Consider the following 24,303-nt stretch of genomic DNA (forward strand, 5'->3'; position numbering starts at 1 on the left):
TCCTTCCATTGAGGATTCTTCCTTGTAGAGTTGGTTTCAAGTTAAGGGAAAATATCCTACCTTCCTGCCTTTCTTTGCTGGAAAACTCAGCTGGCTGACTCCCTTAGTCTCCCACCTGCTTTCGTCTCAGCAGCCACATGTCTAAGTAGACCCAGCCATTGTTTCAGTTGGATTGCTACTATCTATTTTCAAGCAAACAGACAAAAACTTGTTAGTTATCAAGAATAGAATCCAAGCGGGCAAACATTTGAATAATAAACATTGGTTACTTACCGTAGAGTAACTATGATTCTTCAAGATGTGTTGCCTACATGGATTGTACAACCCGCCCTCCTTACCTGCCACTATGGAGTTCTCCTCCTCTGGGATTCTGTGCTGGCAAAAGAACTGAGGGATGTTTGGCCCTTTCCACCGTTTATGCTGTCTAGTGAAGGGGACATAAGGACAGCTTCAGCATACGTGTGGCCGCAATGGGCACTGCTGCCTAAAAAGAATCTGATTATGTGTACATGCAGTGTGTGCACGCAATGAATAGAACCCATGTGGACAATATATCTCAAAAAACAATAGTTATATCAAGGTAAGCAATCATTCTTTTTGTTGAGTTTTCTGTAATAATAAATTGTGTTGTAACAGGATTATTTTCCAAACATGTCCCTCAGGCTCACTAATTCATGGAAGCTTTACATTTTAGGCCAGCAAATCCTATATTTTGATCTGGGTGAGATTTATTTTTATTTTTGCTTTCAGTATTTAATACGAGTATGGTATATTATTTCCCACAAATGCTCTGAGGATCAGCTTGTTGACGTTAGCTGTAGATACTTAAATACACTAAATGTCATGGTAACTCAAAAGCAACAGAGGGTCCTGTGGCACCTTTGAGACTAACAGAAGTATTGGGAGCATAAGCTTTCGTGGGTAAGAACCTCACTTCAGAAGTGAGGTTCTTACCCACGAAAGCTTATGCTCCCAATACTTCTGTTAGTCTCAAAGGTGCCATAGGACCCTCTGTTGCTTTTTACAGATTCAGACTAACACGGCTACCCCTCTGATACATGGTAACTCAAAGCACTCTTTGAAAAGCTCTTTTCTAATGTTAGCAGCCTAGTAAAAACCTTGACTTGTAATGAGACAATGTGGATGAAGTAATATCTTTTTATTGGACTAACTTCTGAATGTGAGAGAGAGAGAGAGAGAGAGAAGCTTTCGAGCCCCACAAAGCTCTTCTGAGGTCAGTAGAAGGAGGACTGAAAAGCTTTAGGTGGCTCAAAAGCTTCTCTCTCTCACTAACAGAAGTTGGTCCAATAAAAGATATTACCTCACCCACCTTGTTTCTCTTAAGATCCTGGGATCAACAAGGCTACAACTTGACTTCTGAATATTCCACTTGTTTCTACATAACTATCCTTTTTATTATGAGTTTTATTCTTTGTCTAGACAACGTAGACTCACTTAGTGTTATGACTTGCTGGGTGTTATGGAGTGTTCATACAGGGATTTATTTTGTAGGTGTTGCACCCAATCTTCCTACAATACCCTCTGCTTCAGACTTCAATACAGTTCTGTCTAGTGACCAGAACACTTTGGATGGGACACATTCTCAGCATAGCACCAGTCAGGATGACATTGCAGGTGTAGAAGAGGGTAACCAGGGATTTCCTGCTGTTCAACTTGCAGATGCGCAGGTGGGTATTTAATGAGTTTTGGAGTTTGTTGGGAGGAAAAAATGTTTGATAAAACAAAGTAAAACGTCAGGTGATTATATTGTTCTACCTTGTATTGTATCCAACAGTATAACCTTGTGGGGACAGAAGTCCCAAGCAAGCTTTGTGAGAGTCTCCTAATGTTTTCATGAGTGAGGACTAAGAGGGCATTTTCCTTTAAATCTGAAGAGCTAGGGGATTTTTAATAAACTGAATTTGGGTCCTTTGTGTGGAGGGTCTTCCTCTGCAGACTTATTTCCTTGTCCAGTCAGAAAGCTGGGGCTGCAATTGGATGGAACCCCCTCATCCAGCTTTAAATTTAAAGCAACCAGTAGCTGAGGTAAACATGCTGCATAGGAATTTTACTGGGCTTTTTGGAAGAAATAGGTTCACTACATTGCTTCTCTGTCTAAATCTTGGATTTGTACTTTTTAACAGCAATACAAATTGAATTAAGTTTAAAAGGAAAATCTTTTTTATTTTACAATGTATATAGTGGGCCTATCACAACTATCCTAGATTTATGATAAATAATTACAAAAAAATAAAACTCATTTCTGAAGCAAGGAAACAGAAATATAAGAAATCTCCAGGCAACAGAGCTAATTCAGAGATCTTATATTTTTATAGGTTGTTTTCAAACCTCTTCTGAGCCATACAGGAATTCAGTCACAAGATGCAGTGCCACTATGCTATAGAATGTATTTCGGAGAGTATCTTTCATTCTCAGGGACTTTGGACTGTCTCAGGGCAGACATTGTTGATTCAGATACAACAAAAGAGAGAAAAACCAAGAGAGCACGAAGGTATATTATCAAATATTTATTTTTAAATTTTATATATATGTGTAAGAGTACAGTAATTGCTTTTTTCACCGTTGCAAGTTCGGTTTGACTTTCTGAAACACATCCTCACAGAATGGGAAAACAGTCTTTCATTAAGTTTTAATTTACTTTCACTTGGAAAAGCTACATCCAAAGCATTTTGATATCTTCATATTTCACTTTTAGAAATATAGGTGCAACCTCAGAGATCCAGCTGCTTATGCAGGTTTGAGGTCTACAACAGGAAAGGTTGGAGAGAAGAGCTGGGGCTAAGGGAATGGGAGGTAGAGATGTTAACAGGGTTTAGGATGTTCCAACCCTGTAATGTAATTGTCATTTACTAAATAAAACTATATTACTTCTTGTTTGCAAAACTTCTTAGACAAAACTGGATGGTAAAATTGACAAATTACATATCAAACTACACATTTCATAGAATAAAATATTGAACTGTGTAGCCAATATATTGTATAATATTGACAAACTGTATAGTAAAAATTAATAAACAATAGCACAGAGGTGATCTCCTGAAGGAACTGAATGTTGTTATATTACTAATTTATTGAACTTTTTATATAAAAGCTATTTAATGCTGGCCTTCTCTTTTTTAAAAATCCTTAACTTTTATCTTTTTTCTGTCAGGCAAGGAGCCGTCAATCTTCCCCCACTTGAATTCAAACCGGCATTGATGTTGGAAACTTTTAGCATTAGTGCTGTTGTAATGGAGAAGTCAATGTGTACACCCCAAAACTCCACCAATGCCCTTTCTTTTCATGACCTGAACAAGCGTTACTATAATACTTTTCACTGTAATTTTACAATTTCCTGCCAGTCCATAAGCCAACACGTAGATATGGCACTGGTTCGGCTTATTCATCAATTCAGTACAATGATAGACGATATTAAAGCCACGCAGACGGACATCAAACTTAGCAGATACACTGCTGGGTCAGCCTCTCCAACACCTACCTTTAAAACCCGTAAACATAGAGACTTTCGCTCTTCTGACTTTAGCCGCAGCTCCCGAGGAAGCATCAATGGAGGCAGCAGAGTAAACAATGCAAAGAACAAAAGAACCAATAGTGAGAACAATAAAAAAGAATCTCGAAACAAGAATTCTCTGGGGAGATCAGAAAGAAGAACTTCTAAAGTATCCAGGAAGGGTTCAAAGGATGTAGTTGATCACATGACCATCCATATGGATGATTCAGATTCCATTACAGTGTCAGAACAGAGTGAGCCATCTGCAGAGTGCTGGCAAAATATGTATAAACTGCTGAATTTTTATTCACTTATCTCTGATCCAACAGGGATTTTAGAAAAATCGTCTGAAACTTTTGGGCCAACAGGTGAGATGTTTTAGGGTTGAAAATAATTTAACTTACACCGTTTTTTGTAGTACTGGATTCTGATAGAGCAGGGGTGGCCAATCTGTGGCTCCGGAGCTACATGCGGCTCTTCAGAAGTTAGTATGCGGCTCCTTGTATAGGCACCGACTCCATGGCTGAAGCTACAGGCGCCAACTTTCCAATGTGCTGAGGGGTGCTCACTGCCATGGGCCCTGCCCCCACTCCACCTCTTCCCACCCTCTCCCCTGAGCCTCCTGTGCCCTCGCTCCTCCCCCTCCGCCCCGCCTCCTCCGAGGCTTCTACACTCCACAGAACAGCTGATCAGGAGTTGTGGGGAGTGAGGGGGAGGCACTAATCAGCAGGGCTGCCAGTGGGCAGGAGGCGCTGGGAGCGGGGTAGCGGGGGAACTGATACAGGGGCTGCTGACGGATTACTGTGGCTCTCTGGCGATGTACATTGGTAAATTCTGGCTCCTCCTCAGGCTCAGGTTGGCCACTCCTGTGATAGATTTTACAAATGGGAAGATTCTTTCCTAAATGATTTACTAAAAGTTGTCAGTATTTGTGTAGTTCTGTTCAGAAAAATGACTGTAAAATGGAATTATTGAGTTCAAGTTGGCATCTTATTGACTTCCAAACAAAATGTTTCCTGTTTGCAAGTAAACTTCTGATTTGCCAACTCTACAAACTCCATGTGATATTAGAAAGTCAAGCTAGTTTCATTCTGTTCCAAATTTGATACCAAATTCTGTCATTAGGTACCTGTTCAGCTCAATTGTTTTCAGATTTTGCTCTCTGGTATGCTTGTGCAGCCTTGTTGTCTTCGTTTGGGTTGCACTGTGCATTTGTCTCTATAGTTAAAACTTAGTTAACAATTCTGTTGATCAGGTGAGAACAGGGTAGACTCCAGCTTGCTTTCCCATAGATGTTTTAGCTTTGCAAGTCTGATGCAAGTGCTTCTGTTTTACTAAAGTGAGTAGGTATAATTCTTAATACAAAGGAGGAACAGAAGTTGAGTAAGGAGGTCATTTTTACTCAGGGCTTGGGTTGGAGTCCCATTTCAAATAGTCTTATGTTTCACACATACTGTGTGAAAAAGGATTAGGTTAATGCACTACAGAACTTTTAGTGTACACCAGCAGGATCCACACAGGCCAGTGGATCAGACAACATATTGATGCAAACTAGAATTTACACCCCATTGGTGTGTACTGACACCCTGTATAGATGAGCCCTCAGTCACTTCAAAGAGAAAAACTTCAGAACCTTTGTAAAAGTCTAAATTTAAGAAAAGATGGTGAAATACTTGTTCCATTGATATCAAACTATCATTGACTTCATTGGGGACAGCATTTCTTCCAATGCTTTAGAAGTTGGGTGATCTTCCCATGTATACTGCAGTATATTTGAACACTGAACACAACAAAGTGAATTAAGAATTGAGTATTGGCCTTATGTCTAAATTACTTTTTGTTGATGAACATTTATTATTGAATTATATATCATCAGAAATGTGTTTGGCACTTCAAGTGATAGGTCATAGACTTCTATACTGCATTTTGTAAAAAAAAATATATTATTTAAAATGTAAAACCTAAAAGCAGGGCAAAGTGTTATATTGATGTCAGTGCTTCCACTAGATATGGAGGAAGTGAGGGAAATCCATTTAATTGACAAATGATAATATCCATAATTCTCTACATGTAAATTCCATTATTACATTTCTTTTAATGTTATGTTTAAAGTGTTTAAAAGGAAACTTTTCCTCCAAAACTAAATTATTAGAACTTTCTGGCCATTAAACTAACCAGAAATATTAAGGAAATCTAATTAAAGATGAAATATTCCAAGGGGGCAAATTTCTCCTGTTTTTCTTGGTTTTTTGTTTTTTGGAGGGCGGGGGGGAGGAGAGTTACCTGTCTAAATCACTCATACCACTTTGTAAGTGGAGGGAGCTATGCCTAATAACTAGTCACAATGGCTGCTGCTCATTATGAAAACTGCTATGTGGCCAAATAGTCATGCCAGTGTATTAAATCCTCATTCTAGGCTGTAACGTTCAGCAAATATTTTTAGTTCAAAGGGATCAGCAATTGTTAGCAGTACAATAATGAAATCATCAGTAGTTATATTTATTATTTTATCATTAGTGTCTTGGTTTTTGCTCAGTTGTGACAATCTTACTGGATTGATGTGAGTGACATACCAATGGTTAGCCAGAACATCGCCTTCTTATACAGGAAAGATTCCTAGTTTCAAATACAAATTTAAATAGATTTCACAATAGATAATTTACTCAAATTCTCACTGAATAATTGGTATATATTTGTGCAGGTGTTCGGAGTCCTACTGAACCTGCATATAGAGTTGTGTTTGAGAATGAACAGGACAATAGCAGCTTGAGCAAGACACAGAGGAAACGCAGTCTGGTTACTTCCGAACCTCAGCACGTGACTCTAATAGTCTTTGGAATAGGCATGGTGAATCGCACACACCTTGAAGCAGATATTGGTGGACTAACAATGGAATCAGAGCTGAAGAGGATTCATGGAAGTTTCACACTAAAAGAAAAAATGAAAGGTGGCGTAGTAACTTTTTGCTTTTCTTTCACTTAGTAAACATCTTCCAGCAAGGCAACAGCAGATGTGTGTAAAAATACCTAAATGTTACATAAGCAATATTTTATGTAAACTTATTTAAAACTTCAATAAACTGAAATATAATGAAAATACTTTAGAAAATGAAAGTGTAGCTTACATTTTTGCAACTTTTCTTCACCAGATAGTGTTTAAATGTGAGACTATTTAATACAATTATCAAACACTGTGATGTTTACATTAGCTTGTACTGTATTTTGGCAAGTAATTGACATATATGGAAGTATTTTACTGTATTCCAATATTTCTAAAGTATTTTCTCTTTCCTCTTAAAGATGTTCTGCACCAAAAGATGACTGAGACTTGTGCAACTGCTCATATAGGTGGTGTTAACATTGTTCTGCTGGAGGGAATTACACCAAATATCCAGTGAGTGTGAAGCCAAAAACAATTTAAAAATAACAAAAACACATTTGTATAGAAATGGAGCGTCAGCTGTACGTACAGAGAAATATATGGGACTTACTGTGGAGGCTGGGGCCCTGGTCTTATAATGAGGTCTGAATCCATGCACAGTCCCCTTTAAGTCAGTAGAGCTCTATGGGCAGCCATGTAGAGCTGATTGTTGGAATGGGTCTCAAGTCTGGTTCCTAAAACTAATTTTTACAGATACAGACACAGAAGGTTTTTTAACTAAAGCATACTATTTTTGTTTCATGACAGCATTTATAGTGAGAGCCATTTTTCTTGCCCAGACAATATACAGTGCAAACATTTGTATTTGGAGTAAATCCTGCTTACATTACATAAATAATTCCATAAAAGTTAATGAGACTACTCATGTGAGTACAATGAGCAGTATTTGGGCTATGGTGAACGTACAGTCATCTATAACTATGGCCCCAATCAGTTAAACACTTAGGCATGTACTTAACTATACAGATATGAATACTCCTGTGGACTTCAGTAGGTCTACGCCCATTAGCAAAGGGTGTGCAGAAGAGTTTGCAGGATCAGTGCCTAAATAAATGAATGGTTGGATTGTGAAAAATGGTAGGAAATAGATCCATTGAATAAAAATATTTTTTTCACAAAATCATAGCTTTCTTGAGCAATTTTCTCCTGCTTTGTGAACACACAGTGACTAAATGACATTACCTGTATCTGTAGTTATTTCTATAATGTTTATAATAATTACTTTTAAAGTTTAGAAATTTCGCTGAATGATACATAGAGGTTCTTAAATCAGAGTATTTAATCTTTTAATGCTGATTCTTCCCTTATGAGATCTTCTTGCTTCATAAAGGATGAACTTTTTGACCTCTCATGTTGCATGGTCTTTTAAATTACTTTACTTCTATTAGGTCTGTTCTTTACCCCATACAACTGACAAATTTTTAAAATATCACCTTTTAAGCATGAACATCTAGAATGACTTGCTCAATATCCATGTAGTTTGCTCTTTTGCTATGTTCACAAACTCAGGTTAGAAGTGCATGCTTATTTTTCTTACTTCCTTTCCATTTGAATCTCTTTATTTTTGAGTTGCAGAGCACTACAAATAAAATTAAAATTCTTCATAATGTAAATCACTTTCATGCTGTTTCTCAATGTTAGTTGGGTAACCCTCAGTATGCTACTTTGGCCTTTAAAATGTGCATAATGATGAGATGGCTAAGGAGGCTGTCTCATGTGAAAAGTCACTCATGTCTCATTTTTTAAAATAATTCTTGTCCAGTTCTCTACACTATATAAATTCTAACTAAATATTGTAATATTGTTTTCTGTACTAAAACCCCCTACTATTGATATTGTCCATAGCCAAATTGCTAAATGTACATACATATTTAACAAGTGTAGATAAAAGCTCTAAACTGTAAGCCATGGAATACTTTAGAAGGTGGCTGAAATTTATGTTTCTGTTCAATGCAGTGTCTCTGATCTTGCACACAGAAAAATAGGGATGCAACAAAATGGGAAAAATTACTAAAGTTTCTAAAAACCATAGTGTCAACTTGTTAAAATTTAATATATTTTTAGATAATTTGTCATATTCTGGGTTACGAGTATTTAACTAATTTTGCATGAATGTTTATTCTTTATTTGCTTTTTGTTTTTCTTGCTTTCTCTTCAATCTTCATCTGTAGACTGGAGGATTTTCCTACATCTCCAACAAGCACAGCCAAACAAGAGTTTCTGTATGTCATATTATTATGTTTAATGGACTTGCAATTAACATTGTGCCGTGTAGTTAAAGGCTGCATTATTACTGTGTTTGAGTGTAGCCAGTTGTTGCTTCATAACATTCTAGCTTACCAAACAATAGACTCTGAATTAGTTAGTATGGTCCACTAATTCTATATTAAGAAAATTTATGGGCGTTCATTGAACAGTCTACCCTTTTGCTCAATTGTGTGCACTGTGCTATAGTTGCTGAAGAACTAGACTGGTTTTAATAACTATTAAAGCCTAATTCTTTGGCTGTTCTTTACGCTGCTATTATATGTTTTAATGATATGAAATGGTGCTGATCCAGGTAAAGAGAACAGGTTAATTAGACCATTCTTATCCCACTGTGGGCCTGCTCTTATTGACTGCAGTCACATAACTCTTTTTAACTTCACTATGGGCTCTTTGTCTTTACTTACTTTATTCTTGCATCTAATAATTAAATAATATTTGAAACTATAAGTACACACATTAGTTATCTTTAAAAGATACTGTTCTATTTAAAACTTACAGCACTTCCAAATCCACGCCCTAACTTCCACATGTACAGGGGACCCTGTGCCCATGGGTCTCCCCCTCCCATATAGAAATAGACTATGTTGTCTTCATGTTCACTTCCTCCCTTTCCCCTGTCCTCAGACCCAAAGAAGGTCTTCCACAACTCTGGGACTTCACACCAAGAAAAAAGGTTGGGGGTGGGAAGTAGGATAGTGGTCAGACCTGCAAGTTTCTGTCTCTCATTGACTCTGCAGACATCAGGGCAAAAATGTAAATATGGGCAGAAACTGTATTTTCCAAAACACCTACTTGGTGGGGAGTCCCTTCTTACCGCTGATCAACCCCACATACCTTTGTGGGGCAACTCCATATGCAGAAGTCTGGGGATGTGAGGAGTGGGGATAATGCTGTGGGATACAGATATGGCATGGAGCCTCCATGTAGATAACAGCTGGCCTGCTGCTGAATTCTCCTTTCTAATTTCCCCCAAGTTCTGTGGGGGTTGGGGGCTGGCACTGTAGCCTGTTTGATGGTAGGGAAACCCTTCCCATCTTTTCCCTCTTCCTCCTTCTCCCATCCAGTTCTTCCTCAGGCCAGTTTAACTGGTTTAGGAAGTACTGCAGAATGGAACCTTGCAGCAATTTTCTCCCCTTCAGCCTACTTCCATAGGTTTTCCCATAGAGCTATGAGTTCCTGTTTGCCAAATCACTTTCCAGCTGTTCCCTTTTAGAATGACAATCTACAGAACTGATCCAATACCACAAAAACTACTACTTGAATGAATTATTTGGTGAATAGCTTCAGTGTTTGTTTAGTAACATTTGAATAATATTGAGCTAGCTCTAGTGCTATATACATTTTTTTGTTAGATGTATAATGCATGTTAAGTATGAATAGGATGGTGTTTTAAGTGTTCTGAACACCTGCTTTCCATGTTGGCAGCATCTTAGAGCAGACACTTATAGTAATATACTTTAATTAAATGAAAAATTAAGTATTTGCCCAGGAAGCACGGTTAACCTAGTTGTTAGATATAAAGGAAGTCTAGATATGTGAGTTTTGAGCTTCAAGTCTGGAACCAATGAAATGTGAGTTTCTATCATTTAATTTAATTCTATTGGATCTGTATTTGTTTCTGTGCTTCTTCCCTCCCTCCCCCCCCCCCCCCGCCCTTCTGGTACATTAGTTTTCTTTAAATTGTATTAGAAATACTGCTCATGTTTCAGCACCAAGACAGGGTGTGCATTCAGATGTTGTTTTTAAACTGGGAATTTTTTTATCATAGAATTGAACAGTGAATATTTTAATGCTGACTATGACACTTACTTTTTCAGCAAATTGTCTAGTGGATGATTGTGTTGGTGTCTTGGCATAGATTGGGGAAACTGCTTCATTGTTCCTTCGTGCTGAGAGTTACACTGATGATTGAACAGCTAGTTGAATCAATTTTTTGAAACATTGATGTAAGGAATGTATTATGGGCTGACTCACAGCTAGTTGCCTTATGGTGCTGGAGTGTTGAGTGGTTGAGGGAAAGACATAGGTATGGAAAGTAGTTCTGCCCCCCTGTTAATTTCTGCTTGGAATGAGATGTATGGGAATGCTAACGTAAACAGAGTGGTATTATTTTGTATTGGCCCATATGTGTTTTATATTTTTAAAAGCTAGAACAAAACACACATACCCACTTTTGAAGGAAAGCATATTTGCCTAATACTGTTCTGAAAACATTAATGAACAAATTGGGACTTTTCCTCCTTGGAAATGTGTCTTCCACATTTCTGTGAGAGCACTTTATAATAAAATTAAACAACCCTCTCTACCCCTGAATTTTAATCAATGACGATCTGGTTCCCTTAAAGCTGCTGCCTTCCTTCTAGCCATGGGATCCTGAACAAGAACTTCTTTCAACTCCCAGCAATATCTATTCTTAATCTGTTAAGCTAGTGTTAGAACAGATGTTTGGAAGGCCTCTAATTGAATTAGAGTGACAGTTTTCTTCTGCTATGAGCAGAAAAAACACTGCCTTTGTTGTACTCCCACCTCTTGGGTTCTTTGAGCTAGCTAGGCCTTGGGCATAGTGTTGGAGAATAACACTTGAAATAACTTTTAATTACTTTAACATTAACCCTGTGAAGATAATTACATAAATACTGTGAGATTAGGTTGCCCAAAAATTAAATCCCATTTTTCCTCTTAACTTTATCATTATAATGTTAATACAGTGAAGAATATTAGTTATACCCCTGAGAAGAAATTGCTGCTCAGATCATCTGAGATGAAAGTTGAAAATTTAATTCTATACTAATTGGCAAACTATGTTGCTAATATATTGCCTCTTCTAAATTATATTCCTATCATATGTATTAAACCATAATAGTGTAAGCCAGGGGTAGGCAACCTATGGCACGCGTGCCAAAGGCAGCATGCGAGCTGATTTTCAGTGGCACTCACACTGCCGAGGTCATGGCCACCAATCTGGGGGGCTCTGCATTTTAATTTTATTTTAAATGAAGCTTCTTAAACATTTTAAAAACCTTACTTGCTTTACATACAACAATAGTTTAGGTACATATTATAGACTTATTCATAGATTCATAGATTATAGGACTGGAAGGGACCTCGAGAGGTCATCGAGTCCAGTCCCCTGCCCGCATGGCAGGACCAAATACTGTCTAGACCATCCCTGATAGACATTTATCTAACCTACTCTTAAATATCTCCAGAGACGGAGATTCCACAACCTCCCTAGGCAATTTGTTCCAGTGTTTAACCACCCTAACAGTTAGGAACTTTTTCCTAATGTCCAACCTAGACCTCCCTTGCTGCAGTTTAAACCCATTGTTTCTGGTTCTATCCTTAGAGGCTAAGGTGAACAAGTTCTCTCCCTCCTCCTTATGACACCCTTTTATAGAAAGAGACCTTCTAAAAATGTTAAAATGTATTACTGGCACGTGAAACCTTAAATTAGAGTGAATAAATGAAAACTTGGCACACCACTTCTGAAAGGTTGCCAACCCCGGTGTAAACCATAGTACTTGAAATCTTCTCTGAGTAAAATTCCAGTAACTGACCACAAAGATGAGAAATACTCATGGATTTGTTATTTTTTATAGCATGGTTGTTGAAGATGGAAAAACACTGTTAGAATTACAAACACATAGTGCAATTGTGTTTCTTTCACAGCTGTATTATATGATGACACCTTTGAAATTAGTGTAGTTTGAAGTTTACATTTGTGAAGTTAGAGCCATTTAAACTTGAATATTCCTACACCAAAAAAGCAAATAGTTTGCTACATATTAACTACAAATTGAGACAGAATCCTGTCCAGTAGTCTAGTAGTTGTTAAAATAAAGTCTCTCTGAGGAGCTGTCACTATAGAAGATGGTTTAAAATTCTTGAGAAAAATGAGGATGAAATAGGTGATACAGAATCACAATTGTGTTCAGTGTGTGTATGGAGTCTATTGTGTGTAATCGCAAATTATCTTATTTCATTTTTATAATAGTTGAATGGACATTTTGCTATGCATGCCTTATAATTTGGTTAAATATAATAAACTGCATAAATTGGATAGTTGCTTATACAGCATGTACTGCATCTGCGTGTGCATAAATAGAAACTAAGTAGGCATGTATATAGTTTATAAATTGTTAATACAAGTGTGTTCATCTGAATACTTGATAATTCAGCTAATTTGTTGTTGAAAAGCTATATCAATGTATATATTTTTAAAAAATATTTTGAGAAAAGGGTGCAAATAATCATATTTTGTTGTTTGTTAGAACTGTAGTCAAATGCAGTATTGCCAAATCACAGGCTCTTTATAGTGCCCAAAGAGGATTGAAAACAAATAATGCTGCAGTGTTGAAAGTGGGAGCTATCAGCATCAACATTCCTCAACACCCTGCCACTCTACACAGCATGATGGTGCGCAGTTCTCACCAGCTTTCCAAACAGATTTCAGACCTCATCAGACAACCATCAACAGCGTAAGTTTTGCTTTATTTGCCATCCTGTATGGACCTGTCTTATTTTCTATCCTCTTACGGGCTAATGCTGCTCTGTGGGAGAATCAGGCCAATACTGTATAATGAATACATTAGGATATCTAATAGTTGTTTCTGGTATCTCTTCTTCTAAATAGGCCACAGCCTGCAAAAGAAGATGTTGCAACTCCATTGCCCTCTGAAAAGACACCAACAAGTGTTAATCAGACTCCAGTTGAAACCAATGAATTTCCACAACTGCCAGAAGGCTTAGAGAAGAAGCCCATAGTTCTTAAATTCAGTGCCATGATAGATGGTATAGCTATTGGAGCAGCACTCTTGCCATCTCTAAAAGCAGAATATAAGATGGGAAGAATGAGAAGTCATGGAATGACAGGTAACCATAGGCACTAACTCCGTGGATGCTCCAGGGCTGGAGCACCCACGGAAAAATATTAGCGGGTGCTTAGCACCCACCGGTAGCCAAGCCTCTCTCCTGCCTCCCTCCCCCCTCCCACTCCCACTTGCTGGTGGCTCTGCCAATCAGTTCCTCCCCCTCCCTCCTAGCACCTCCCACCTGTAGTGGATCAACTGTTCCACAGCGTGCAGGAGGCAGTGGGAGGGAGAGGGAGGAGCGGGATGGGGTGCGCTTGGGGGAGGGGGCGGAACGAGGTGGAGTAGGGGCAGGGAGAGGCAGGGCAGAGTGGGGATTTGGGGGAAGGGGTGGAGTAGGGACGGGACCTGGGGGCAGGAGTGGGAGCTTGGGGGAAGGGGTGAAGTAGGGGCGCGGGACCTGGGACTGAGTGGGGGTTGAGCACACACAGGGACAGTTGGAAGCCAGGGCCTGTGCAGGTAACAGTACTCCATGAAACTTTGAAAAGATCATGGTCACTTTTTAACATTAATTTCACTAGAAAAGATCAAATGTGGCATTATGGATTCCTATTCAGTTATGATAATAATACTTTTTTAATCCTTTGTCCTTGTGGCTATGAATTTTCACAAACAGATTGGTATGAGAGAATTTATATTAATAAGGAACTAGAATATAGTAAAAATCAATCCTGCAGATATGACTATTTAGTGTATTAAAATAAAATAGGAGGCTAATTCTAGCAGATTTTGTTATAATGAATAATTGCACAAGGCAGAGGCCAATGAGGACAGATAGAAAGATCTGGAATTTTTGACCAAGTGGCTGCAACTTCATTAATTCCATAACAGGATAATTTCTTGGGCAACCTGTCCTAGCAGCAGTGAAACCAGGAAGAACATCAATTCACTTGCCTTCTCCCTATAGGTTGAGCATATCCTGAGCATCACTGTCCCAGGTCTTAACAACTCCCTATCATAGTTTGTTTTACCCCAAGGTCTATCATGGGTTGCAACCTAGAACAGCCTACTGCCTAGGAACCCCCGGTCTCATAGTGATGGCTCAGGTTTGCCCACAAATCCAACCTCTTTTCCTGAGAAAATTGTGTTGATGTCTAATTCTTAAGGGAAGAGTGGAGGCGTCCCAAACCCACCCAGGCTCTGTGATTTTTGGGAGAACCAGTCACAACCAGTATCTGCCTTGGTGAGGTTTGAAATCCTTGCTGCCAGGACCTACTAGCCAAAGCTGTGATTCTGTGAAATAAAAAGCATATTAATAAACCAAACAGAATTCATGCTGATTCATCAAAAAACACTGCTGTGTACACTAGTTGCAAACTGACCACATAAGTCATTGGAGCACCCATGCCAACAAACTGCGAAAATCTTTAGTGGTGTTATTCAGGGTTTTCAGAACCCAAAGCAGCGGTAGCTTATCTGTTTCTCTCCTGGCAGTGTCAGGAATAAATCAATGGGGATGCAGCTCCTCTGTCTGATAAATGATTGATTGATAACCAGAGTGCTTTTACCTAAAACTACTCTTTTATTAGGTCTCAAGCACACACAACCATATATGCTATAGGTATAGGTTCAGAGCATCCCAAACATTATAGTTACCCAAAGTCTGAGATGGTTTTGAGTAATCAACAGCCAGGCTTCCAGGGGCCCTCCTTCCGTTCAGCTGATGAGGAATTTAGGGGTCAGCTTCTAACTCAAAGAAAAACTTCCTCTGACTGCTCCAAAATGTATTGTTTTGCTTAATCTTTTATAGCTAACTTAAACAAAGTACATAACTCATAGTGACTTCTAGTATGTCACCATAGTAATTCTTAGTGAACCACCAGTTCTCCTATCATCTCTTATCAAAACATTTCTAGTTATAATAACAATAAAACTTATATGCAAGATCACTTTAAACCAAGGCCAGCTGTCCAAACATTCCTTCCATTCTTATGGTACATTACATCAGGGGTTCTCAAACTGGGGGTCGGGACCCCTCAGGGGGTCACGAGGTTATTACATGGGGGGTCACAAGCTGTCAGCCTCCACCCCAAACGCTTTGCAACCAGCATTTATTATAATGTTAAATATATAAAAAAGTGTTTTTAATTTATAAGGCGGGGTTGAATTCAGAGGCTTGCTATTTGAAAGGGGTCACTAGTACAAAAGTTTGAGAACTAGTGCATTACATAATACATCTCTAATCCATCCTCCAATTCGTATTCGCAAAACTGCAAACATGCAGCTATTTGGCCATGCCTCTCAAAAATTATTCCTAATGATGTGGTATTTGGTTTTCAGCTAGCAATGGCTGGACTGCAATAATGTCAAGTTCTGGGGTAACAGTGCCAACATAAACTGACTGCAAAGACTTCCATGAAATTCCCCATCATTCTCCATGTTGTCAGTGATGGATGCTGTCAGTACCTGGATACACATCCACACGATTGCTGCAGTCCATAATCTGCAAACCAAAACAAACCGCAGATGTACTCAGACCTTCCACTAATAACCCCAAAGCATGAGAGGGAGGATATGAGTTGTGGTGCAGGAAATTGTCCTCTTCTGCCTTTCATCATAATACCAACTGTCCTGTACCCCAGCCAGCCTGCCCAAAAGCCTATTGAAGGCACCAGGACTATCCAATGAGAGCACTCATCCTACAGATTCTGATCCATTGGCTGACCGTTGCAACAGGGCAAACCAAGGTGGTATGCATTGCCCTCCAAGCCACTCCTCATAATGTCATGTTGGCTGGTGATAATAGCTAGTGCATATTAGCATGGCATAACCACCACCTTTTTGTGTGGTTCTGTTTATCTATTTACTGCTAGTTTTTTTTATTTCTAAAATATTCCAGTTGTGTGTCACTGAGGGCATTGCAGTTTGACAGAGTCCTTTCTCGGGTTTTAAATGAAAGCATTTCAAAAGAAGTAACTTACTAAGGTGGAGTTCAATACAGTTTGCAGGGCCAGCTCCAGGCACTAGCCTGGCAAGCAGGTGCTTGGGGCGGCTGCTCCAGAGAAGGGCGGCACGTCCAGGTATTTGGTGGCAATTCAGCGGACGGTCCCTCACTCCGCTGGGAGCAAAGGACCTCCCGCCGAATTGCTGCCGCAGATCGTGATCGCGATCACAGCTTTTTTTTTTTTTTGGCTGCTTGGGGCAGCCAAAACCCTGGAGCCAGCCCTGACAGTTTGCATTTAAGTCAGTTAAGATCACACTAGCTAAAACAGTCTTTTTATTAATGTATATGAGAGTTACTCATATCTAGCTGTATTATGTTCTGTTACACTTGTGCAGGTTTTTTATTGAATTCCAGTTTCCTACTTTGTATGAGTCAGCTAGATTCTAGAACTGGGTTTTAAGAGGTTCACAAACTATGACACTGTGGACATCTAAAGTTTGGAAAAGACATTTTTACTGGTGACCATTTTACAGATGAAGATTGATAATCCTTCTCTGAATCAGGCAGAGAGAATATTTGAATCCACATCTCCTTCTGCCCAGGGTATTGTGTTGACTCTCCACCGCAGCACCTCCTGCTGGCTGTCCTGGGAATTAGCTCGGGGTTGCCAGTGTGCCCTCCTCAGGTGGTGTCTTGACCGTCATCACTCCTGTCTCATGTCCAGGACCCGTGTCGCTCCCCAGACCCCGTCATCCTTCTGGACACAGCCTTCTGTGCCCCACTCAGTTCTTTCCCCCCTTCTCGGGGACCGACAGTTCTCAGTCCAGCCACTTGCCTCAGTGGCAATCTGCAGTCCAGGTTCTAGCCACTCATCTCAGTGACAGACTGCAGTCCATACACTGGCCACTCCGGTCCTCCAACTCTGCCGTCTCCTTCCCTGGGCCACTTCCCCACCGTCCCAGCACCTCCTCTGCGCATGTATCAGGGCCTCAGTTTGGCAGCCGTCAGCCTGGAGCTCTCTCATACTCTGCTGACCCTGCCCATCACTGCTCTGTCCATAGGGCTACAGCCCTCTAAGCAGCCAGTCCTCCTCCCTCAAACTCCAGGGAGTGACTGCCTCTGCTCTGCTCAGCAGCTTCTTCTTATATGGGCCAGTGTGGCCCTGATTGGCTCCTCCAATAAACCTTCCCCTAATTGGCTGGCACTGCAAGCCTTTTCCTTATTAGCTGCCTCCAGCACAATCTCCCCAGGGTTGTGCCTATTGCTACCCCTCAAGATGGATTCTAAGTAGTCAGATTTGAAACCCTGCCCATCCTGTGACTGCCTCATCCCCCTCATAAATGGATAGAGTTGATGATTTTTCTGCTTGGGACAGAGCCACATCCTGGACAGGTGTTCTGTGTGCCAGTTGTCTCCTTGAAGATTATCAAGCCCAGGTACACTTGGCTCAAATTACAGTTGATAGAGAAGTCCATGCTTTTGACCTTGAGGAGATGGTAACAGCTATACTTGAGTCAAATCATTTTTGGCCAACACTTCCACCAAAATCTGAGGCCAGAGAGAGAAAGGAACTGAAGAATGGAACCAGCAGCCTCAACGCGGACTATCTCGAAACTGCCAACTTCAGCACCAACAGGTCTGGCATCTAGTCCCCTGACACCGAAGAGTGACTACAAGAGGTGAGGCAGACTGGAGAACAAACAGTTCCAAGCATTATGTGGACTCCACATGCCCTCTCCAAAGACAAAGCCTCGAAACTCTTTATGATTTCCAAATTGGAGGAGGCCAGTCCTGGTCAGTCAGTGTGGCACATGGGGATGAAGGCCCGGTGCTGACCTTGGTACTGGGCATGGCAACTGGCACCTGTAGCTGAACCTGTCAAGGCTTAGAATTACACCTCCATGGAAGACACACATTCCACACCAAAGCAGTGGCTGGCACTGAGGCCTACATCACTCTTTGGCCCTCCGATTGAGGAAGCATACCTCTCATCACCTTCTTTGACCTACTCATTCTCACTGTCTCAGGCAGAGATGACTCTCACCTACCATCAGAGAGTGACCCTAGGCAGGGTTCAAGAGGCTATCCATTTTGAGCCCCACCACTGGGGAGATGTGAATGGCACTGGATCAGACAACATCAACCCAGACAGTACCTCTGTAGAATACTGCTCTGTCCATATTGGCCATACTGGGAACCACTGTTGCATATGTCCCAGAGCAGATCCACCTCCCACACACAAAAGGAAATCCTACTCCCCAGCAGCATCAATAGCTGGCCACCCAGAGGCTGACATCAGCATCCAGGAGTAGGCAATAATGGAGGGAGAGTAACAACATCAATCCCTATATAAGGAATCATCATCATTGCCAGATGAAGTGTTGGCAATTGTCCCAGTGCCTATGGTTGATGACTTTATGGCTTTCCAGGACCTCCTGTCCTAAATCGCAGAGATCCTGGATGTTGAAACCACAGTAATCCAGGAGAGGTCTCTGAAGCTCGATATACAGAGGTCAACAAACCGAAAAAAGCTCAACTTCTTCAGGATATATTCCTCCACCTCATTGCAACTCTGCATTACAGATTACCTGGCCATTTCACATCCATGTCCGCTTGTAGAGCTGTTCTGGCCACCATTTAGCCGTCTTATGCTCTCTGTCAGTTTCTTCCTGTTTTTCTGTAGGATTTTGAACAAGGGGGAAGCTTTCCCAGATGAGTAAATTACATACAAAGGAGGAGGAGGACATCATTCTACTCCCAGAGCAGGCAGCCTGAATGTCCAAGAGAAGACCTTGATGCTCCAGGAGATAGCCATCACTGTTCTTTGTTCACCATGCACCATCACAGTCAGCAGGTGTGATGGGAGTATTTGGCTCTAACATGGCTCCCATCAAAAGCCTACCAGCACTTTAAGGAACTGTCTTGCCCCTCTCCAACACTCTTGGTCTACTGTCACAACAGACAAGTGGGTATTGGACATTTTGCCCATGGCCACCTTATTAATTTCCACACTTTACCCTATATGTACCCCCCCCCCCCGCCCAGTTGCCCTTCAGACACCTTTCTCACAAGAGCCTGTTGCAAAACACAGTGGCCTTAGAGGGAATATCTCAGGAGTAAAGAGAAGAAGAAGCTTCTGCTCATAATATTTCCTTATTTCAAAGAAAACAGGGAGCCTTTGTCATTTCCTAGACCTGAGGAGACTGAATAAATACATACACCACCTCAGATTCAAGATGGTAACACTTACCTCAATCATTCCAGCCAAGCTGCGCACTTCCACATAGCCATCCACTTGGCCCATAGAAAGTACTTGAGATTCACAATGGAGCCAAATCATTACCAGTACAAGGTATTGCCATTTGGACTTTCCACAGCACCAAGAGTTTTTAAAAAATACCTAGGGAGTGGTAGTATATAGAGTTTTGTGGTCCCTGATGAGTTGAAACTGTTATGAATGGATGAGGTTGTTTTAAGTTTTTCACAGGTTATCAGTACAGATACAGAGTTGGATTGTTTGACTACCTTTACTATGCATTTACATAATTTCAAATGTTTGGGTTTTTTTAAATTTAATTAGCTTAAAAACCCAAGAAATTGAGAATTAATTGTTGATAGCCCTTACACTACTGTGCTCTCAATCTTAACTCCAGTTTGAGCTTTCATTTGGTTCCACTAATTTTCTTAACTTTTTCAAGTTTGAAATATTCTTTCTGAGCCAACATTATACCCACTTTTCTCTTCCTTTACAGGTGCTCAAACAAGGTTTACATTTGAACTTCCAAATCACAGATTGCGGTTTACATCAAAAGTTTCTGCCACTGATATGTCTACCATTCCTCCTTCAGCAAGTCTTAATCTTCCTCCTGTCACTATGTCAGGCAAATATGTCATGGAGGAACATGACACCTATTCAGATCAAATATGGAGTATAGATGAGCTACCAACTAAACAGGGCTATTATCTACAAGGGAACTATTTACGTTGTGTGGCTGAGGTAGGCATTGAAGACTGCCAATTTCTTTAAGTTACTTCAATTAAGTTTCATACAGTATTTTTATATATGCATGTTTGGCATCCCTAAAACTCCTTGGTTGATATTTGCCCTGATATTTGAGACTTCTGATGATCTGTATGCTTCTCAGAGAACTCTAACATGCTGCTGTCTTTTTGTACTTCCCAATCTAACCTTTGCTTCTTTCTGCTTCAAGACCGAGCTTACTAGTGCAGTGATTGAGCCTTGGTTTCAATTTACTCTAAATGTGTAAAAGGGGTTCTGATTAGTAACAGAATTGTGTTTCTATTTGCCATTTTAAATTTGATGAAATTTACTTCCTAATATTAAAGTTTTTTACCAAACTTGTTTTTAATAAAGTTAAAGAATACAAAGCATGATAACAATTCTTAGAAAATGTAGAAATAATATTTCTTAAAGCATATAATCAGAGTTCAGAGTTAATAACTAGGTTTATCAGGTATTGCACATATCAACAGTGGTTTTCTTCTATAGCATTTAGAATAAAGGACCTTGGGAGTCAGGACACCGTGGCTTTTGTTCCCAGTTCTGTTAACGATTTACTCTATGACACTAAGCAATTCATTTAACTTGCTTGTGCCTTAGTTAAACCTTCTGTAAAGCTGGTAAAATTATACCTACCATTTTACCGTTACAAAAAAGCTGAATGAGCTTTGCGATTCTCTGTTTTTGATAATTCAATAATGGTATTCTGCCTATGCTCCCATTATAGTAGTCGACATAATGCACTTTCCCCCTTATTTATTGTCATTTGCTTATAATCAAAAAATATACTAGAGAAAAATGTTCCACATACAGTGGCCACAATTAAAAAATAATTGTTTACTAACAATAATTACATCAATGTGTCTGAGATGATGTGCCATTGTTATGCTGTATTCTGATGCAGTCAGTACTTAAAACATTATTGCATTGACCACAGCTATCACACGTATATTTTAAAATTTTACAAAAATAATCTTCATATTTTCTGGCAGGTTGGTTCCTTTGAACATAATCTCACAACTGACCTTCTAAATCATTTAGTGTTTGTACAAAAAGTGTTCATGAAGGAAGTCAACGAAGTCATACAGAAGGTGTCAGGTAAGATGAACTCCCTGAAGATTTAACTAAAATTTTAGCTTTAAGACTTTTGGTGCTGCCTAACATATCTGCAATATCTATCTGTCCCTGTATCAGGTTCTTATGTCACCAAGAACGCCACCATTTTCTGGTTCCACTGTAGCACAGAAATTGTTTCAGTGGCCAGCAACACATGGAAAATAAGTTTGGTTAGGTAGAATTGTGGCTTTGGAGAACATTGTGGGTGACATTGTTAGTCTCTTCCTTGAGTCATTGGAGCTTCTGTGTCACATATGAGAACTCTGTGCAAGGGTGCTGTCTATTAATTGCAAGAGTAATTCTGCCAAACAATCCACTGAATGTGAGCATCTGTCTGTAACATTGCTTTCTGTCCAGTCAGATCAGCTTGCAGCTTTGTGAAAGTTTGCAAAAGAAAAATAACATTCACTACAAAAAGGTAGTGGAGGATTTTTGCAAAGCCATATGGATGGACATTTGGTCACGGTAGAATGGTAAAATTTATTGTTTGTGGTAGAGTGGATAGAAAAATTAGTTTCAGCACCACATTTGTTCTTATTACATAAAATACTGTTTTTAGTAAATTAAGCTTATTGGGTAACAAATAAAAGTGTACTAAAACAGATCTTTAGTTGGCATAGCTCCATTGATTTTCTTGGGCTATACCAAATTACCAGCTGAGGATCCTACTGCATGATTGAAGATGAAAAGCAAATGTGAATGTAACTATATAGTGACAGTTTATCACAGAAGTGTTTAAATTTAGTGAAGGAAAGCTTATTTTTTCCAAAGGCTGAAAGAAATAACATGAATTAATTTGACATGAACCAACAATGAGGAAACCTGAGAGCAAGTCATTATATATGAATCAGATTAATATTTCTTGTAGAAAAAAGTTATGGGAAAATACATCCTATTAGAACATTACATATTTCTGTAAGACACTTGCTTAAATTGGAGATATTAACTACAGTAATAATTGGGAAATGGGTAGAGAAGTGATCTGAATAAAAACAAGTCCAAAAGCCTAATACACAAGTATAAATTAAAGTGGCACAGAAGATTTTTTTTAAAATGTGACTAAATTAAGAATTGATGAAAAAATAAATTTGAGAACTGCATGAGAAACAAGAAAAGGAAAGAGAATTACATAAATAAAATCTAAGCTGTGTGTTGAAGAATCTAGAGGCCAGGTAAAAAGCCAAAATAAAACCATCCGGTGAATAAAAGGTCCATAAACAGCAGTGTAGAGGACTTGTATGTCTGTGGAAAATAATTTTACAAAGAATAGGTAAATGAAGAGTCCAAAAGAGCTAAAATTTACAAATAGCTGTTTTTAATATACTTTTTTAGTTTAGTTTTGTTGGGTCTTTTTTTTTTTTTTTTTTTTTTTTTTTTTTTTTAGAATGCTTTAAGGAAAATATAGAGGCTATTATGAAGCAAGCAGACATGTTATCAGAAAAAATAGTTGCAAAGACCCAGAACAAAAGGTAACAAGCAAAATAATGACCAAGTGTCTGACAGCTAAATATATATAAATCTATAGGTCCAGATGAGATTACCTCAAGAGAGTTTAAAGATCTAGTGGAGGAAATCTCAGAACCTCTGAAAAGAAATAAGTCATGCAAGTCAGGAGAGGTACCAGAGGACAGGAAAAAAAAATGTGGTACCTATCTTTAAGAAGGGTGGGAAGGAAGAACCAGAAAAATCATCAGCCTGATGTTTATTCCAGGCAAAATATCTTGACATATAATAATCAGTATGAGAACATCTGGAAGAAAAAGCTTTAATAGTGATCATTATTCCATTAAAATAGCTTCCCAGAGAAACTTAGAATATTAAAATGAGAAGGCTTTATTAGGTGCCATTGTATCATTTCTCTGTTTTCACTGATGTTCAGTATCCTCCCAGTTTACTGTCATCTGTGAATTTCATTAACATGCTGTTTAAGTCTTATAGATTGTAAGTGAAGCTGTTCCAAACCAATCAAAAGTCTTTTAAAAACATTATTATTACTATAATAGTTTTTCGTATTGCTGTAAATTGCAAGGCCCTAATCAGGGCTAGGCAAACATAACAAAAAGATGGTCCTTGCCAATAAAGACCTTGCAGTCAGAATAACTTAAGTAAATTACTTGAATGTTACAGTAAATGTAATAAGTGAATGCAGTGGCTGTGGTTTTTCCTTAGTATTTTAAGGCATTAATTTTAGTGGCACATTATAAACTTTAAAATAATTAGAAGAATATCAATTAGATAAAATTAAAATACCATGGAGAAGAAGCTGGTTGATGAGCAGAGAATACAGAGCAGTCATATCTCCAAGTTGAGAGCAGCATTGGGTTGAGCACTGCAAGTGTCAATTTTGGCTCCTTTATTCTTTAAGTTTTTCACTGATTCTCTAGAGGAAGGTATAAATTCAAGCATGGTCAAGTTAGCCAATGACACCAAAATTAGAAGGGTAAAAAATATACAGGAGGATGGAGAAAAAGTGAAGTGCCTTCATTTGACAGGATGTGATTCACAGCTAACAAATGTAAAGCCCTACATCTCAGGGAGGGAATAGAGCTCAGCTTAGAATGGGGGGGCGGGTGCTGCGGGGGAATCTACTTGCAATCAGTGACTATTTAAGAAGAAAAAAAAAAAAGTACCGGGATGTCACAATAAAAACTACTTCACTGAAATCCATTGCAAAAACAGCCTGAGCTAAGTGTAA

At 39.2% G+C, this 24,303-nt stretch overlaps 1 protein-coding gene across 25 annotated transcripts in view; it reads left to right on the top strand.

The window, feature by feature from the left end:
• The window catches only part of BLTP1 (bridge-like lipid transfer protein family member 1), a 241,267-nt gene that overhangs the window by 158,290 nt on the left and 58,674 nt on the right, over window positions 1-24,303 (top strand). For 23 of the 25 annotated variants that reach the window (XM_042860071.2, XM_065596329.1, XM_065596316.1 and 20 more), the window contains 10 exons: window positions 1,513-1,688; window positions 2,337-2,512; window positions 3,173-3,879; window positions 6,213-6,458; window positions 6,811-6,904; window positions 8,623-8,673; window positions 12,991-13,197; window positions 13,353-13,591; window positions 20,224-20,468; window positions 21,485-21,590. In XM_042860071.2, the coding sequence (XP_042716005.2) occupies window positions 1,513-1,688; window positions 2,337-2,512; window positions 3,173-3,879; window positions 6,213-6,458; window positions 6,811-6,904; window positions 8,623-8,673; window positions 12,991-13,197; window positions 13,353-13,591; window positions 20,224-20,468; window positions 21,485-21,590 (2,247 nt within the window). The remainder of the gene's footprint in view (window positions 1-1,512; window positions 1,689-2,336; window positions 2,513-3,172; window positions 3,880-6,212; window positions 6,459-6,810; window positions 6,905-8,622; window positions 8,674-12,990; window positions 13,198-13,352; window positions 13,592-20,223; window positions 20,469-21,484; window positions 21,591-24,303) is intronic. The other 2 variants (XM_065596317.1, XM_065596335.1) reach the window with 1 other exon arrangement.

This window comes from Chrysemys picta, chromosome 5, assembly GCF_011386835.1.
Source record: "Chrysemys picta bellii isolate R12L10 chromosome 5, ASM1138683v2, whole genome shotgun sequence".
Taxonomy (NCBI): domain Eukaryota; kingdom Metazoa; phylum Chordata; order Testudines; family Emydidae; genus Chrysemys; species Chrysemys picta.